The sequence below is a fragment of the Ochlerotatus camptorhynchus genome, unplaced genomic scaffold, assembly GCF_037179485.1.
Source record: "Ochlerotatus camptorhynchus isolate MF236.1 unplaced genomic scaffold, CSIRO-AGI_Acam_v1.1 ptg000211l, whole genome shotgun sequence".
Lineage (NCBI taxonomy): Eukaryota > Metazoa > Arthropoda > Insecta > Diptera > Culicidae > Ochlerotatus > Ochlerotatus camptorhynchus.
Genome location: NW_027040701.1, coordinates 2,359,428 through 2,377,408, shown reverse-complemented (window position 1 = coordinate 2,377,408; position 17,981 = coordinate 2,359,428). Strand labels below are relative to the sequence as shown.

The 17,981-nt window shown below is 37.0% G+C and overlaps 1 protein-coding gene across 3 annotated transcripts in view; it reads right to left on the bottom strand.

Moving 5' to 3' along the window:
- Positions 1-12,619: 12,619 nt before the first annotated feature.
- Positions 12,620-17,981, bottom strand: part of TpnC25D (Troponin C at 25D) — a 115,171-nt gene continuing 109,809 nt past the window's right edge. For all 3 annotated transcript variants that reach the window (XM_065224503.1, XM_065224502.1, XM_065224504.1), the window contains exons 3-4: positions 12,986-13,095; positions 12,620-12,903 (exon numbers count right to left, since the gene is read on the bottom strand). In XM_065224503.1, coding sequence (XP_065080575.1) covers positions 12,875-12,903; positions 12,986-13,095 — 139 coding nt within the window. In that variant the 3' untranslated portion in view covers positions 12,620-12,874. The remainder of the gene's footprint in view (positions 12,904-12,985; positions 13,096-17,981) is intronic.

The following is a 17,981-nucleotide window of genomic DNA, read 5'->3' as shown; positions in this document are numbered from 1 at the left end:
TTCAATAGGTAGAGTCCCGGTGTGGGAGCTGCCTTCCTGGCGTCGGTAGCATTGGTGCTCAGCACGGAAAACAAGATCGACGGAAAACAAACCAAAGGAAAAAAAAACTCTTATTAAATGTATTTCCAATATGTCCATTGCATACTGAATGTTGTCGTCTTATTACTTATGATGTTACTGATTATAAACGCATTCAAACTTTCATATATCTTGAACTATATTGTTTGAATTTCTTGCATGTTTGTTCAACTATAATTGAGTATTATCAAAGTAACACCAAAACAAAAAAACTGATCTTAGGTGACAAGACAAAAAATAGTGCAAAGACAATACTTTCCTACTTACGAATTGACTTTAGGATCAACAGTACTTGTTTTAAAAATTAATATTTGAAAATCATTCATTATTGTAAAACAATATTAAGAAAATGCTTCAAAAAACTATCAAAGCTTTTCATCGATTTTCCTGATATTTGAGCCGATTTTTGAGGAAAATTGATGAAAATTTAACTCATCCACAGAGTAAACGTACTTTTTGCAACTATGTCGTATTTGAATTAATTTTGAGTTGCTCTAATCGGCTGTGAACTTGAATATTTCTCCCAAAAGGTGCTCTGCATCTACCCTCCACTGAGAGTTTTTGGGAGTTCTCCTAAAATTGTGTCTATATCTTTTTAGCATTCATTTCCAAAAGAAACTTTAACATTTTCTACCTAATAACGGCTTCCCTGTCTTCCTACAACCTTCGTAATTTCGCAAATCTCCCGTTCGCCATATTTCCGCATGTTCTGCCTGCTCCGCCTGCTCCCCCTCAAAATTTGATACTTTTTGCTTCCTGAAAGCTTTACTCTCATCAACATTCACCGGTGTTGCTCGTCGGCGAAAGGTTTTACTCCATTACACCCACTCGGAAATCCCAAGCGTAGGACTGATAGCGTCCTGTTTCTTCCTCAAGAATAAGCAAAAGTTCCAAAATAGTAAGCTTCAGTGAACAACTTTTCTCAGTTGGTATTTACTGCCTCACACCATCATCACCGGAGGATGCTGGTTGTGTTACTGCGTCAGTGGGAGTCAAACAGACAACAGGAAGTCAGCATCCGGAACAGCATGTATTAAGCTGGAAGTCAACATGTTTTTCGCCTCTTTTTCTTCTAGAAAAAATTCTTCGCGCAGATGAAAAGGGAATCTTATCAGATAGAGACACACAATCACTTCCCGAAATCCAGATGACAAATTTTTGCCATTCCACTTGCTGTGCTGGATGAGTTTTTTTTTTTATGACCTAGTGAATCCGTCTGCTGGAAGGATTATGTAAGATGTTCATCTGTTTACGTAGTGAGTATGGCTGGCAGTGGGAACATTCATTGTTTTTGTTCCCAGCCATAAAATCTGGATTTGGTTATTAGGCGCCACGAGTTTCCAGCGGGTGTAGGATGAGAATGCGAAGTGTGTGTCCCGAGATTAATATTCTGACCCTTTCAGAAGTTGAATGGCCGGAAAACGTACACAACAGCCCGCGGGAGAGGCTTTAAATGGCTAATACGTTTATGTATTTGGGGCGCGGATGCTTGCCTTTTTGATGATGAAAGCAGATTCTATTTTAGGATTTTCAGGAACAGAAGTAAAGAAAGTTCATGAAGGTGGCAGCAATACCAATTACTGCCATTATTTTGTAAAGACATGTAACTGAAAATGCAGCATTGTAATACCAAGCCTTATTGAGAAGATGGAACATGAATCATATTATATACAGCCATTCCATAGCAAAACGATATAGTGGTTCTCAGAATTGCGTAAAAATTGTAGTTTTGTTCCTTATCGCAAAATATTAGACCCGTATTTTTTATATTGTCATTAGGGTGACCCTTTCCATGATGGTCCGAAAAATCGATTTTGTTTTTCAAAAATTATTTTTTTCAAAAAAATCTAATTTTTGTACCACTGTGGGCTGATTTCAAAGATCAAAATTTCAAATGAAAGATAATTAAAAAAAGAAGAGCTTTGAGTTTTTTTTTATTTCCTTTTAATTCGGTTATAATTGCTTATCTTTTGACAGATACGCGTATATTGTTTACTACTTTCAGACTTCATCAGTGCCTATTCTCAACACCACTTGGCACTGATGAAGTTTGCAAGTAGTAGACGAAATACGGGAATTTGCCAAAAGATATAAGCAATTATAACGAAATAAATCAACACAGTCAAAAAGCTCTTCCTGAAGGGATTCCGTTACGGGTTGCGACAAAATTAAAAGATTAATTAGAAATACTTTTTAGAAAAAAAATTACAGATAGTAAAAAAATGGGATGTTGTATCGGAAAACATTGATTGCATTTGTTTTTTAAGGTTCAATATATCAAAAAATCATCAATGTGTTCTTTTTTGTCTTTGATTTATATTTTTTTAAGTTATACTCACATAGTAGTATTGAGCGGAAACTCAAAACTTGATAACTTAAAAGAAAATATAACTCTATAACTCTCACTCTATTCAAGCTAACAGAATCGAAGCCATTCAGCAAAACTTCGTAAGATACGCTTTACGTGTTCTACCCTGGAACGATTCGGTAAATTTGCCGCCTTACGAAGAACGGTGCAGGCTGATTGACCTGGACACGTTGGCAGCAAGGAGGAAACTACTTCAGCGACTCTTCGTGTTTGGATTGCTTAACGGTGACGTGGATTGCAACTCTCTCGTGAGCCAAATATACATCAATGCTCTTCAAAGAGTTCTACGTAGTTACACGCTTCTGTGGCAACCTTCCCATCGGACCAACTATGGATTCAACGAACCGTGGACTTTGTGCTGTCGTGTGTTTAATGAAACGTTTGATGTATATGATTTTAACATTAGTAAGTCTACTTACAGACATAGAATTCGACACCTAGCCTAGAAAATATCTGTACAACATTATGTTGAAGATTTAATTAAATAATAATTAAATAAATATATAAAACGAAAAAAAAAACACTTCGCTGATTTTTTTTATATGTTGTGTAAAAAAGCCTAAATTTTCAAGGAAAAATATATAAACATATTGTGCCCCCTGTCTACAAACCATGAAATCCATAAAAAAACAAATGAAAATAATGTTTTGCAATATAATATCCCAATTTTTATTTTTTTAAATATTTTTGATTATTTTTCTTTTGGTATTTTGATCTTTGAAATCGGGTTGGTGGTTTTTTTCCTTGATTTTTTTAACTAGTTCGCCTTCCAACTCAATCGCTTTAGCTTTACGGAGCCGATAGTTCATTGCTTTGCTTGTAACAAAAGTTCACTTAATTCTATGTCTGGTAGGAGTTGAACCATAGAGGTAACTCTAAGACTAGAAGGTCCCGAAATAACGTGCTCAACTTTTTGGCACAGCTCTGGTACTCTCATCGGTCCCAAGCTAATCGATTCACCTCTCGAAACATAGGAAAAACCAATAACCCCTCATTTTATCTGTCAAATTTTCATAGCGAATCAAAACAAACATTGTGTAGTACTAGAATTTCGACTAGAATGGGGTACGTTAATCGTTTGCTTGGCACCAATAGGCTAGTCAAGTAGTGAGCCAATTTAAAATCGTTAGTTTCATATTGATTGTTGGTTGAACCGAATACTCGTGGCTTACTTGAGGTTAGAGAGGTACATTGCCGAAGGATAGGATCAGGGGAGGAGCTTGGCGGTAAGGTTTCGCTGTCTCATCAGAGCGTTGTCGCCAGTATGAATGGTAGTGCGGTTGTAGTTTCGTCTGGAGTTCGACCGGCTATGATGACCAGTGAGCGACGATGAGACTCATCGAGACGGAGGGGACAAGACAAACAAAAACTATTAAAGAGAGACAAGAGACAAAGGAATTACATTCTTATACTAGACATTTTTTTTATTATTATAGTCTTGGGTCATTCGTGACTTGTCCGGGGTGTGAGATTTGAACTCGTGACTTTGGCGTGAGAGGTATGGATGTTAACCACTATGCCGGGGTCGCCATTTGAAGAAACTCATAAACCGACTGCATATAGCATATATCGCGAGTTCCCAACACGTCTCTGATAGGAACATAGGGTTGTCTTCCTTGGGCCTCGAGGGTATTCAAAAGTTGCTCTCTGGCGGCGTCATTATCCGTACATTGCCAAACTGCGTGATCGATGTCATCGTAACCGTTTCCACACCGACAGATGTTGCTGTCCACGAGGTTTATTCTATTAAGATGAGCATCTAGCGGGTAGTGGTTGGACATAAGTCTACTCATCACCCGAATGAAGTCACGAGACGGATTGAACCCAGGCCTGCTGGGGTGAGAGGTAATCATGCTTACCACTACACCACCGGCGCCGCTTGGGTTAGTGGTTCAAAAGTTATATTTTTTTTAAACGATCATTTAAAAAAAAAGCTATTTTTGGACCACCCCGACAGGGAAATGGTCACCCTTATGACAAAATACAAAAAAATATTGGTCTATTATTTTGCGATAAGGAACAAAACTACCAATTTTTAGGAAATTCTGAGAACCTCTATATAGTTTTGCTATGAAATGGGTGATATATATGTGTGGTTCCGTAAATGGTTAGACATCAAAAATGTTCGAATAGGCCGCTGTCAACGATTTAATCAATCTGATAGATCATAAACATAAGCAGTGTTGGAAAAAATCGCGTCACTATGACTCGCAAACTTTTCCCTTGGTGAATTTCGTGAAATATCGCGAACTTTTCCAACGCTGCTCATGTTTATGATCGATCCTTTACAATGCAGTTTTACAGTATTTATTAGTCTGAGGTATTTTCCAAAACATTTGAGCCGAATCTTATGAACAAATTGAAAATTCAAGATATTTGCTTACGGACATTGCAATGTTAAATATTCTTCTTTATTCAAATGAAGCACTTTGAACATCTGCGAGCATTAAAGACTGTACTCGAAAAAAGTGTGACACATTGACTAGTTTGTTATTTTTTAGCGTGTGGGTTACTATTTATGATTTTTTGACTGAAACTAGCTTAGAGTGTAATGTTTACGTAGAATTTTATCACAATCTGTCAAGTGGTTATTGAGATGGCAGCGGAGCAAGAGCAGATCCACCAAAAAATCTTGTGCGTCGTCGTGGAAAATCCGAATGAGTCCCACAGATGGATCGGGAAACCCCTGGGAATACATCATTCAACGATTTCCTGGGTGGTGAAGTTATTCAAGGAGACCCAGACGACACAGCGGTGGGCAGACTGTGGTAGAAAACCGAAGACAGCTGACCCAGTAAAGGCCGGGAAGGTGTTGAGTCTGTTCAAGCGTCGGCTGAATCTTTCGATCCGCGGTGCGGCGAAGAAGGCGAATGTTTCCATCTGGTTTTTCCAAAAAACGATGAAACGTGCCCTCATCCACCGGCATCTACAAGGTCCGGAAGGCTCCGAACCTGAACGACATACAAAACACGGTGGCCAAAAACCGCGCCAGAAAGCTGTACCAGGAGTGACAGACGAAACTGAGGTGTGTCGTGATGAACGACGAGACTTACATCAAGGTGGACACAAAGCAGTTGCCGGGGCAGGAGTTTTACGTTGCCACATTGCGGTTGGTCGTTCCTGAGGAGATAAGGAAGAAGAAGGTGGACAAATTCTCCAAAAAATTCTTGGTTTGGCAGGCCATTTGTGGGTGCGACAAGATGAGCCAGCCGTACATCACGTCGGGTGCCATCAACGGGCAAATCTAACGGGAAGAGTGCCTACAGATGCACTTCCTACCTTTCCTGTGGTCTCACGAAGGCGAGACGCTGTTTTGTCTGGATTTGGCATCCTACTACTACGGGCGGCCGGTGTTAGACTGGTACAGAGACAAAAATGTTGTTTTTGTACCAAAAGACGTGAGCCTACCGAAATCACCGGAACTTCACCCGATTGAGATGTTTTGGGCCATCATGAAGGTCAGATTTCGTAAAATACCTGTTGGAGAACGAGCTGAATTTGAAGAAACAGTGGGTAAAAGTATTAAAAGAAATCAGCCCTACCATTGCCCAAAACCTTATGAGTGGTGTCAAGGGCAAGTTGCGGGCATTCGGATATGGAGCGGAGATCCAATAAAGCAATGAAGTAGAAACCTAACCATAATGTTGTAGTTTATTCCCTGGAAGTTTGAAAAAAATTCGACTTAAAAATAATTTTCGGCGACCATTTTTGTGTTTCTCAATTTTTTCGAGTACTGTCTTTATTAATTCATAGCTCAACATCAAATGTCTCTACAATGGACAGAACCTTCTAAAGTGCCACCTACATGCCTTTACACATTGCATAAAATGTTCATGAACGTGGGAGAAAAGTCTTTCGGCTCAAGCTTTCCATCTTGTGCGGTGCATTTTTCATGCTCTTTTAGATCTTTCCCATGTTTGCAGCCAGACTGACGCGTGGCTGAAACTTGGCATGCGATTATAAAGTTTATGAACCAACTGAAGCTCGGCTCACATTTATTCTATGGTTTAATATTGTTAAGAGCGTATAAAAAGGAGAATGGCTGTGTGGGGACTGGCCTTTCCTGTGATGTGACGGGTACTACTTCACCTAGATAGAATTCATCTCTATCAAAGGCCAAGTACCAGGTTCGATTGTGTATTCCGAGAGCAAGCTTGTAGTCTGTGTTACGTGTCAAATTCCGCGTAACAAAAAATTAAATTTCATGACCTTCATCGTTCCTACAACATAAAAGGAAATTTTGACTAAATCATAAAAAATTACTTACTTTTGACGGCTAGCTCCGTGCTAAGCCCACTGACTGTAGGAGGCAAAAGTCAGAGAATAATGGAAAGCTTTCAAGAGGATCACTTCGAGCTCATCCCGCATCGTGGGCGTTGGATAGCCGGCGGCATCAGCATCATCATCAACGTCGTTGTCGTCGTCAAAAAGTAATGACAAATTATTTATGGTGGGGTGAAATAGAATGGAGCCACTCTGCCCTCGTTCGCCTCGAAACACATCACCGTGCAATGATGCGAATGGAATCGGAGATAACGTGACTAAGCAGATTATCCTAATGAAATTATGTGATAGATTATGGACAGGGACTCGTAAATAATTAGTTTGATTGCGGTGGATTGTGTTCATTTCCGTTTCGGAAAGTTTTATTTTTGGGTTGATATTCGGGAAACGAAAACCAGCAATGTTTATTTAAATTGAGCTGTCAGACGCAAAGATGAACGTGCTTAGTTCACACCACCACCTGTCGATGCATTCACCGCAGTTTTATACGTGCACTCGTTTACAATGGATCTGGTCGTACATAGATGCATGCACAGAACAGCAAATAAAATTAAACGAACATGCAAATGGATCATTACGTCGGTATTTACTGTTAAATTTTGCATGTCCAACACGTGGGCATGCTGTTCATGTTACGGTGGTGTAGCAAAAATTTTAATTTAAATAACGATTCTGTATGCGGTGTATTTCCCCTTCACTTCTCAGCCTGATTCGGCGTTGGATTCGTGATTCTATTTTTGTAATGAAAAGCTCGGCACATTGCTGTTGCAGGCCTGCTGGTGTGATTTTCCTCAGAAAATTATTGGGATGGATTGATGCGATCTACTTGTAGGCGAAATAGAATGAGGTGTATACTGTTATATTGTGCTTTTATCAGAGTTAGTTATGATACATTCGATCTGAAAAAAATATATTGACCTAATTCTTCCTGTCTTATTATCTTCGTACTTCTTCTTCTTTTTCTTCTTCTTCTTATTATTCTTTTTCTTCTTCTTTTTCTTATTCTCTGTACACAATTTATTTAACAATTTATAACTTATATGTTTACTAGGGTAGGTGAGCCAGCCAATGTTTTTGTACCGGCAATTAAGCATTTTTTGTCTTCGTTTATTACAAAATAGAAATGGACAAATGTTATTTAAATGAGTTTAGAATAGTGAAAGATTGGACTAATAAATTGATTGAGAAATCTTTGACTTGATACTATTATTATAATTCAGAGAGAGCAAAACCAAATGATAGAACTTAGAAAGATTTTTTTGCAAATGTTGGTGCTCGGAAAACGTCATCACCAACTTAGATTTTTTTGTAACATCTCGGTCTATAATCATTTTTTTTTGCCCGCTCACATCTGTTGTCGAAGGATGACGTTGTATTGGTGGTGATCACGTTATAGAAAATTTGTATACTCGTTACAAGCTATAACATCGGTGCGCTTTGTTCATTGCCAGCATCTTGTTCGCTTTTATTGTTACGGTTGGAAGCAAACATGTGAAATAAATAATACTATACGGCCAATGAGACCAACTCAAATATGAGTTCAGTTTACTCATAAAACGCAAAAAGGGCAGGAATTCAGTGATGAGTGAATTTGCCTCATGTTTTCCTGTGGAAAACCTAAAAAAATTGCCGGAAAATGAGAAAAATTTACGAAAATTTTATTCAGTCTAGGAGTAGTATCAGAGAGAATCCAATCTTTACTTTTCTCATTTTCGGAAAACATTTCATGAGGCAAATTTACTCATCGTTGAGTTACTGCACTTTTTGCGATTCATAAGTAAACTTAACTCAAATTTGAGTTAATTTCATTGGTCGTATATCACATTCAGCTTCGCCAACTGAATTGTGAAACCATTGTCATGGAGAATGTGACATTGCATAGTGGTCCAGAATGGGAATTTAGCAGGAAAAAAGATCCTAGTAAGGTACACCGGGGCAAGTTGAAACGCAATGAAAAATTGAAACGGATAGCTTAGCTATTAGCGGAATTGAATAATCATTGTGATTAATTTTGAGTGGCATCGTGCACTAGCGCAAACTACTGTTTTAGAAATAAACACCGTGATTATCCACTTCCGTGAAGGGATATGCCTTCCGTTTCAACTTCCCCACGCATTTAAACTTGCCCCAGTGTACCTTACTTTTGTTTCGGGTATAACGTTTGGTTTCTTCGGTTAAGAAAAAAATGATTGATATTCAAAAACTAACTTTCTTGAGTTTAAAAAAATAGAACAGTTGTTCATCATACAATTTTATATCTTTTTCCGGAATTGATTCGGTTATGGAAAATGTTTTGATACCCACTTTTGATGGATAAACGCTATTATGTAGAATAGGAGCGTATAAAACGCCTCACCGAGGTGATGCCCCCTTTGTATTTCTACGAATCCAGGATTAATGTAAATGTAAAACTGATGGAAAGCCAAGTATTTATTGGGACCACTCTACTATGGAAGTTTGACAGTTGTATGAGACATCTATTATTGACGCTCTTGAGCCTGTCTCACCTTTGTTGTATGGCATACTATTTTTTAGTGTGTCTCAGTATGCCATAGTAGTAGAGGTATTATATGATAGCTGGCGCATTTTGGGGCTATGTTTCACAAAATTTCAATGCATTTGAAGAATATTTTGTTTCTTTTTCGAAAATGGCTTTTCCAAAACATCATCGGTGCTACCTCTAAATCACGATTTTTCATGTATCATGCAATATGAACGTGGGCGCCTATAGAAGAATGCATGTATAAACAAAAAGAGAAGGATTGGCAATTTCCAATTAAATCCACTTTCTTAATTGCTTATCCTTGGCAGATACGTGTATTTCGTGTACAATGTGCAGACTTCTTCAGTGTCTAGTATCAGTTAAAACACTGAAGAAGTCAGTACATTGTATACGAAATACGCGTATCGGTCAAGGATAAGCAATAAAGGTAGTGGAATTAAATGGAAATTACCAATCCTTCTCTCTTTTTTATATGTTATACAAAAGTTTTTTGTTACACCCTTAGCTTACACCAAATGGAGGGTGAGCCTCTAGGTTTCATGGCGAAGTGTTCTTTTGGACCATCTTAACCGAATAAATAAAATATTAGAAAATCAAATTTACTCCGATGAAATATTTTAAAACTAGGGGTCCGTTAGGTACATTAACAGTACGTGCATTTAGCGATAGAGAGGGGAAAATTCGATAGTTTTGAGCCAAACGAGCTGTCAATGTTTGAACTAATCAAGCTGCGCCATTCTCGGTTTCATGGTAAATTGAATTGAATTTATTTAATTTTCTCTTATCCTAGCAACTCCCTAGCAACTAATTTCCATACAATTCCTCATCGCCATTGCAACATTAGGTCATTCCTAAGAATTTGCTTGATTTTTTATAGACAGCACTTTTGGAGGCGAACCAGCCTAAGGCTGAAAGCCTCCTAAATAAAGCTAAATTAATTAATTAATTAGACAGCACTTGTTGTATCCACTGGTACCATATATCGGAGAGAGAAAGATAGAGCGATTCCAGACGAATTCGCAAATCTATTTTTTTTATTTGAATGAATTTTTTTGGAAACTTTCCTCATGACCAAAAATGCCATTTTGCATCTTCAGATCACCATTTTAAATTGAGCCTTAATTTTGGAAAGCTTATCTTCAGAAAACTGATACTCGAAAAATGTTTGTTCAATCGGTTTGATACCTTGGGCAATGCTGTAGGAAACATCTGGAACTATTTAAAATTGGACTTTCTTAAAAATGTATTTTTTGAATATTTTTTTATGATCTAGGAGGCAATGAAAGCCACATATTGCACTATCGGTCAAGATGGAGAAATGATGGACAAAAAAGTTATGATATTTGAAAAAAACTTTGAAGTTTTTGTAAAAAATTTCAAAACTTTGTTCTATTTTTTTTTGACTAAATATATTTAAAGTACCGTAAAACGGGGTAGCATTGATAATTTTTTTTCTAAATATTTTTTGCAGCAATGAATATTTTTCAAATTTTATATTTTTAAAACAAGTACTGAGGATCCAAGAGTTAATTCGTTAGTAATTTGTTTAACGGGAATTAGAGCATTTGCACTATTTTTTAAGTTTTGTTACCGAACATCAGTATTATGATTTGGGGGTATTTTAATAATGCTCGATGAAAATTTTAGTTCTTTAAATATGAAACTTTGAATGAGTATATAATCAGAAAACATCATAGGCAATAAGATTACAACATTGAATTTGTGATGGCTATATCGGAAATTCATTTCATTGATGGTTTGAGTGCTTTTTCAAACAGGAAAAAAATACGAAAATTGTTTTTTAATATGTTTGTAAAATATGTAACGCATACTATATAAAAACTATATACGATTTCAACGGAAACACCCTAAGCTACAATATGGTACCAATATTTCTAATTTAGAAAAAGCGGAGCGAGTAAATTTAATCTTTATATTATACTATCAAAGTTACCCGCATTTTCAAAGATACCCCGTTTTACGGTACACCAAATTTACAATAAAAAAGATCTCAAATAAAATTTTGCTAAGTCACACCGTTTTTGAGATGTAGCTGTTTGAACGTAGTTTTTTTTTAATGTTGGTAGTTTTTGGTCAATTTCGAATATATTTCGGGATTCTTCAGTTCTAATAATACTTTTCTTCATAAGGTCAAAATTCACAATAAAAAAGCTCTTGGCAGCTCATAAATATGAATATTGCCTTCTTCAATATAAAAATTGTTATTAACTTGGTGCTAAAATGTTAACATAATAACTATTGCTAAACAATTCATGGTACCAAGTGGCATGGTTTTTAATAACCTACATCCGTTAAACCAAGTCTAACATGGAATCAACATTATAATATGATTCGTTGTGAATCTGTGAAAATGACCTGTTCAGTAATTCAGAGGACGACGTAGTTAGTTTTTTTTGTAAGCTTTTATTTTAAATTAATAAAAAAAATAGTAATTGTTTTTAGAGTGCAGTTATTTTTTCATATAGCTTGAGATGTTTGGTGATTTGAAGAAGCAAAATGGCATGTTCTGGTCATGAAGAAGTTTTCTTAAAAATATCGGCCAAATAAAAAAAAACGAAAATTAATGGATTTGCTAATATGTCTGGAATCGCTCAGCAGGGGTTTTGAAATATATTTAAATTTTGAACATCTGCTTTAACAATAGTCCTTTTGAGCACGGACATTGATCTTCTATCCCAGCCACATTTAATTATTTGTTTTGTGAGTTTCTTTGATTTGTATCCCCTTCCTGCAGTCATCACAATAGTCATCACACAGAAATAAATAAATAACGGCACTTTATTTGTCGTAGTTACATTACGTCATACCATTTCTTATAATACCTACATTGAACAATAAGAGTGTGTTTTGTGTGTATGTATGATGCATTTCATCATCATGGACAGAAACCGCCAACCTAATAGCTTGGTTTGGCTGCGATGGGTGTAGAAGTACAGGATACGGAGGAGTGTAGAAGAAGCTTCAGGATGGAAAAAAATAGGGACAGATGTTGAGCATTGCTAGGATAGTGAGAAAAACAAGCGGTGATAGAAAAGGCTTAGTGGTAGAAGATGGAAGGTAATTTTAAAGAGCAAATTCAATTGCAAGTCAATTTGAATTTGAAAATAGAGCGTGGGAAAAGAGGAAGGATAGTGATGGAAAAAACAGGCACAGAAAGTGGAAAATACTTTGCTGATAGAATAGGTTGAAGAAAATGAAGTATAGATTGAAAGAGTCCTCATGGAGGGGAAATAGGAAAGCGGTTAGAAATAAATGAGAGCACGTGATTGAATAGCAAGGTGAACTTTCATTCACTCAAAACGTGTTGCTCGTCGAGGGCGTTGGTATTCTTCATTCCTTGGTGATGGTGCACAATTGAAGAAAAATAATATGCCTCGGGTAGTCGCTTGGAAACCTCATATTGAATTCCAAGCAGTGATACGTGAGTGACGCCCCAGCTGGAGTGCAATTGATGATGTTGATATTGGTGACCAAGCAGAGAAAATCGGTTGAATATTTTTATTGTTGGAAATCGCTACTAATGCTATGATGTCGCTGATTTTGTTTTTTGTTTTTCGCAACTCTCTTCGCTGGCAATGGTGTGAATCGTGTTGGGGAACAACTTTGGTTAAAGTAAGAGCTTATTCTCCGGTCATCATCTCCATGAATTCTAAACAGCGTATTTGGAAGAAAGTTGAAAGAGAAGAAAATGATTAGCATACTCAGAGTCGAAGGAAATGGAAATTGCTTACCCTCAAAATCAACGGTTCCCGAACCGTCAGCATCAATTTCATTGATCATGCCATCCAAATCGTCATTTGTTAGCTTATCGTCCAGGGCACCAAGGATCTCCTTCAGTGTGCTGTTGTTGCCGATGATGGGTCGGAGGGAGAGAGAAAAGAGTGTAACAGACTAATCAGCAAAAAAAATATCTACTCGCCACAGCTTGGATTGACGACCAAAGTGCCGACAATTTACTAGCTAATGGTGATGAATACGAGCGTATTGGAGAAACGAAGAGCTGTGAATAAATCATCAAGGAAACTTGAGACAAGAAAAGAGTGGCATGGTGTTATAGTAAGAACATCTTATTCGATAATGGATGAACCAGCAGCATTCGGATTGAGCTGAGAGTTTGGAGGACAGTTGTCCTTGTGGGAGAAATGATCTAATTAGTCGTCATCTTGCTCACTCTCTGTCCGAACGTATCGTAACGTATATTCTTCTACATATTGCATTAATAAATGACTCAATCCCGGAAGCAGCTGTAAAACATTCCAAAAAACCGATCTAATGCGGATGGAATTTCCCCGGTCAAAGATACCTCAATGGCAACAAGACAATTTTGCACATTCTTCTCCCAGCAAATGGCATATAGTAACATCTGTTCTGTGTCACCATAGCAGCTAAGCGAAAGTGAGCTCGCTCGATGTTCGCTGTTAACTGATGGTGGAACAGAATTTGGAGCAAAAAAAAAGAAATTTAAACAACCGGAGAAACACCTCGAAGAGATAAATCTTCTGAATGACTTTTATGGATGCTCATAGTGATGTAAAAATAAACATTTACAAATCCATCGACGTACCTCCACGACGCGTTTTGGGGGATGACAAGTGGACGAATGAAATTTTTCGGGAGCCAACATTCCAAATCATCCAGTTCGGTTGGTATGCCAGTTGGTCAGTTGAACCGGTGCCAACAAATTGGAACCAGCGACTTGATTTCACTCTTCACCTTGCGTTGGACCCCCCTTTGCGCCTTGGTCGAGCATCGTGGTGGTAATCTAAGAGAGGTGTTGATGCTTTTAATAAAGTGATTTGTCCTCGCTTGTCCGCTTGTGTCAGAAGTGAGGATAGGGAAACTCTTACGCGGAAAAACATTTTCCACCTGAATCGTAGTTTTTCCCCACATATAGTGCTCCAATGTAAAGTGATGTTGTTCATTTTTCCATTTGCATCGAGTGGGTTCTTTTTTTGACGAACAGAGAAAACATTTTTATTTTGGTTGATCTCTCGTTGAGTGCACGTTAATATACCCAGTAAAACACAGGAAAAAAAAAACCATCGCGTCCAATCGCACCAGGATTTTCTCTCGTGAAAATAAATAAACACCTGTCGTTGAAACGTTCGGCACCTACATGGCCGTCAGTCAATGTAAATGAGATATCGACCATGCGTCTCCATCATTAGTGTCACACCACGTTGAGGCGTCGCGTGGTAGAGTTGTTCATGTGCGGGATTGGAATTTTGAAACATTTTACGATGATTAGAGGATACATTGGCGGTCATGTTCATCGAGGGTTATAAATTTTTAAGATACGGTTAAAATATGATCGTTATTTAATGCACTGAAACGATGACTGCTATTGGGTCGTAAATCTTCTTTTTTTTCAATCGGTCATGGCCGTTTTTAGATTTGAATTGGAGAATAATTGTGTCTTTGCTTTTGACGAAGGGTTGCATCCGGGTGCAAATTAAAACTGATTATATTAACTTCATGTATTAATCACTTATACTTTAAGTTTATCGATGTATTTAGATTATTGATTGTTATGATCACATGTTTTCAAGTAGAGGTTGTAAAGAGTGTGTTTGACACATGAAACGTGCCAATGTTGCTACCGAAGAGCCACAATCAGGGATTTTATGATCGCTGAGTGAATGGGTGAGTGAATGAGTGGCAATTGATAAAATCGCTGATACGCTGTGACTCAAGTTCCCGACTAGATAGAAGGTCGATGTTGTACAGGTGGACATGATCTATTTGATGGTGATAAGTTCATTCCTGATTTATCATACTGAACGGTTCTAGTTTGCCACTCAATTTCGTGTGTTCTACTAAAACTGAGAATTTGCCTCGATAAAGACGCTGTCGTTGTTGTTTAAAGAGTGTAATTGTAAAGAAAGCGACCCGCAAAAATATTCTCCTAAAACCAACCTTTTATAGGATTCTTTTGACATCTTCCAGTATTTAAACACAACTAATAATGTAAGTTAAGGAATAATAATAATATAATATATAAAAATTCTGAATTTTACTTGTGATGTAAACATCCATGTATGAAACATGCATGCATGTAAACTTCCTTTCACGTAAACTAACGACTTCAAAGAAGTGTTGCTTACAAAGATGGACGGTTGTATGTAATATTTGGAATATTTCATGAAAATTCTCATCACTTTACAAGATCTAAAATATAAACTTGTATGATACATGACCCTCCATTTTTTTGTATCATAGTAACATAAATTTAAACATCTTTTTTGAACTGTGTATCCTAGCTTAATTGACCGCACCTTTCTCATAACTCTATCCATTATTTTTTGTACATCAACTGATCTCACTAGCTTGGTCTCTTTAAACCTAATGTTATTCATTTTCAATTAATGTTTTATCGTTTTACGATGTCTTCAAAGTTTCGACATAATTTTGATTCAAAATTTTGCAATAGGTTGAATTTGGTGGGTTAAAGTATTTTGGTACAAAATTTTCATTATTGGCAGCACTTTGAGCTTTTTGGAGACTTTAGAAGTGGCGAAGATGCAGATGTAAATACTTGAAAATGAGATAATGTATTGTTCCAAATGTGATGTTCAAATAGCTCATTCTGACGAATCTACACGAATCTGGCCGTTAAATCAGGTGTTTTCTAGCGTATTTGGAAATAATTATTTTATATTAATTCTCAAAAACGTACCCACTTGGAAATAATCAATGTCACACTAGATGAGAATCATCTTTGATATAAAGGATGAGACGTAAACAAACATGTCATCTAAAATTAAGTGATCCAAGGCACTTTACGTTGCTCGACGAGCAGTACGTTTGATTGAGCTGAATTTCGCGTCTGTTATGACTCAATTTTATGTCAAAATTGACGGTCGTTTATGTCACACACTTAGAAATAATTATTTTTACACGAGAAGTAGTCCATCTTGGTGGAACGTAAACAAACATGTCGTATAAAATTAAGTGTTCCGAAACCGAAACATACGAAACTCGACGAAAAGCGCGTTTGATTTAATTGATTTTCTCCTTTCTTTCAACTAATATTTATATCATATGGGCCGCTTGCATGTGTCAGTCTCAAGGTACCGAAATTTACTTGACTTTTTCGTAGTGTGCAGTCTCAGAGCACCTAAGTTTACATGAATTTAACTAAGTGTGTAGTAATGGGCGACCATGAATCGAAATAGGCAAGATCGATCTTTTAAACTTAATTTTTTTTAAACGATTCCAATCCTCTATAAATAAGGTGGAATCAATCTTGTTCAATCAATTTTCTGTTTTGATTAACTTTCGTTGAAGCGGTGAATTTTAGTGCTTGAAATTTTTGTTGTTTTTTTTTTCTTTCTAAATAATGTCGTTAAAACAAGTGTTTCATTAAACACAAACTGTAGTGTATTTATGATTGTGATATCGGAACACACCAGAAATCATTTGGTCATGAGAAAAACTGGTGAAGATATGACGTTTTGTTATTGTTGTTCTTGTGTTTTTTTTTTACTTATTTCGGAAACGGTGTTGGCGCGGCTATTCGGTGGCTGTCCCTGAAGCAGCACACGAAAGAAGAAAAAATGAGCAACATTCGATCTTTTTGCGATTTGCTCGGTCGGTACTTGGTTTTTTAAGCGTTACCAGAGGTTTTATAACGTTGCTGTTGGAACAATTTGAGCCATCCGCCCCAAAATTTGGTGAGATCCATCCATTTAATAAAAATTTAATTTATTCCAGTGCATTATATAAAATGCATTTACAAATAATTAAACAATATACATTATCTAAATATGGCAGGGCATCGTTTGATAATTGTTGCCGCGGGTACTGTGGATTATCCTTATCCCCGGTTCAAGCTTCAGTTGGCTGCGGTGGATCTTCTTTTCGTTCTACCCCTGAATAGAAGGGCGTCTATATGCTGTTTTGCTGTACCTGTTGTGGACATTAGTACATCCTTTTTTTGAAACCTGTTGAGGACACAGGCAAGGCTTGACTCAAAGTTATCTTTCTTAAAGTACTGATCTTCACAACATAAAGAACACCATTATGGAGCATTAGATTTGATAAAATCATTCGCAGTTCTATTTGTCCAACGCTCCCAGCTGGGTGAGGGGAAGAGGATGACACACACATACACACACAGCTAATTTAACAACATATACCGTTTAATCTGTAATTACAAATTTAGTTTGAAAAGTCTTACGAAGTTAACCGATTTAATTTGTTATATAGCACGATAGAAAAATGATTCACCGCATATATGTGTGAAATTAGCAATCAATTTAACTTAAACATAATTCGATGTTTGTCATTCTTATATGCAGATAAACTGTAGGAATTTACGATATTGTCTGTATATGTGTATGTATGTTATATGACTTCTGATTGTCTGGGCGTTTCTCTCTGCTCTAAACTACAAGAGTTTGTTTTTGCAATCGATGTGCCTCCTAACTGGAAATTCCCTCCGTTGCTGAATATCCTCCCAAACTTGATGGTTCCTTCGATATCAAGTACGGGATACTCGACTGTGTAACATTTTAATAAATTTGAGCGCTTGCTGCTTCGGTCAATTTGTCGTTCTATTTTCTTGTTTGAAAAATATCATAAACTGTCAGTCATAGTTTGATGAACAATGTCTGCAGTTGTCTCAAAACGCAGGGGAAAGTTCAATATTTCAAATCCCCTGTTCTACTGGATGCCTTCAGAAGCTTTTTCCAACTAGCTCCAGAATTGTTTTCCAATTTCATATTT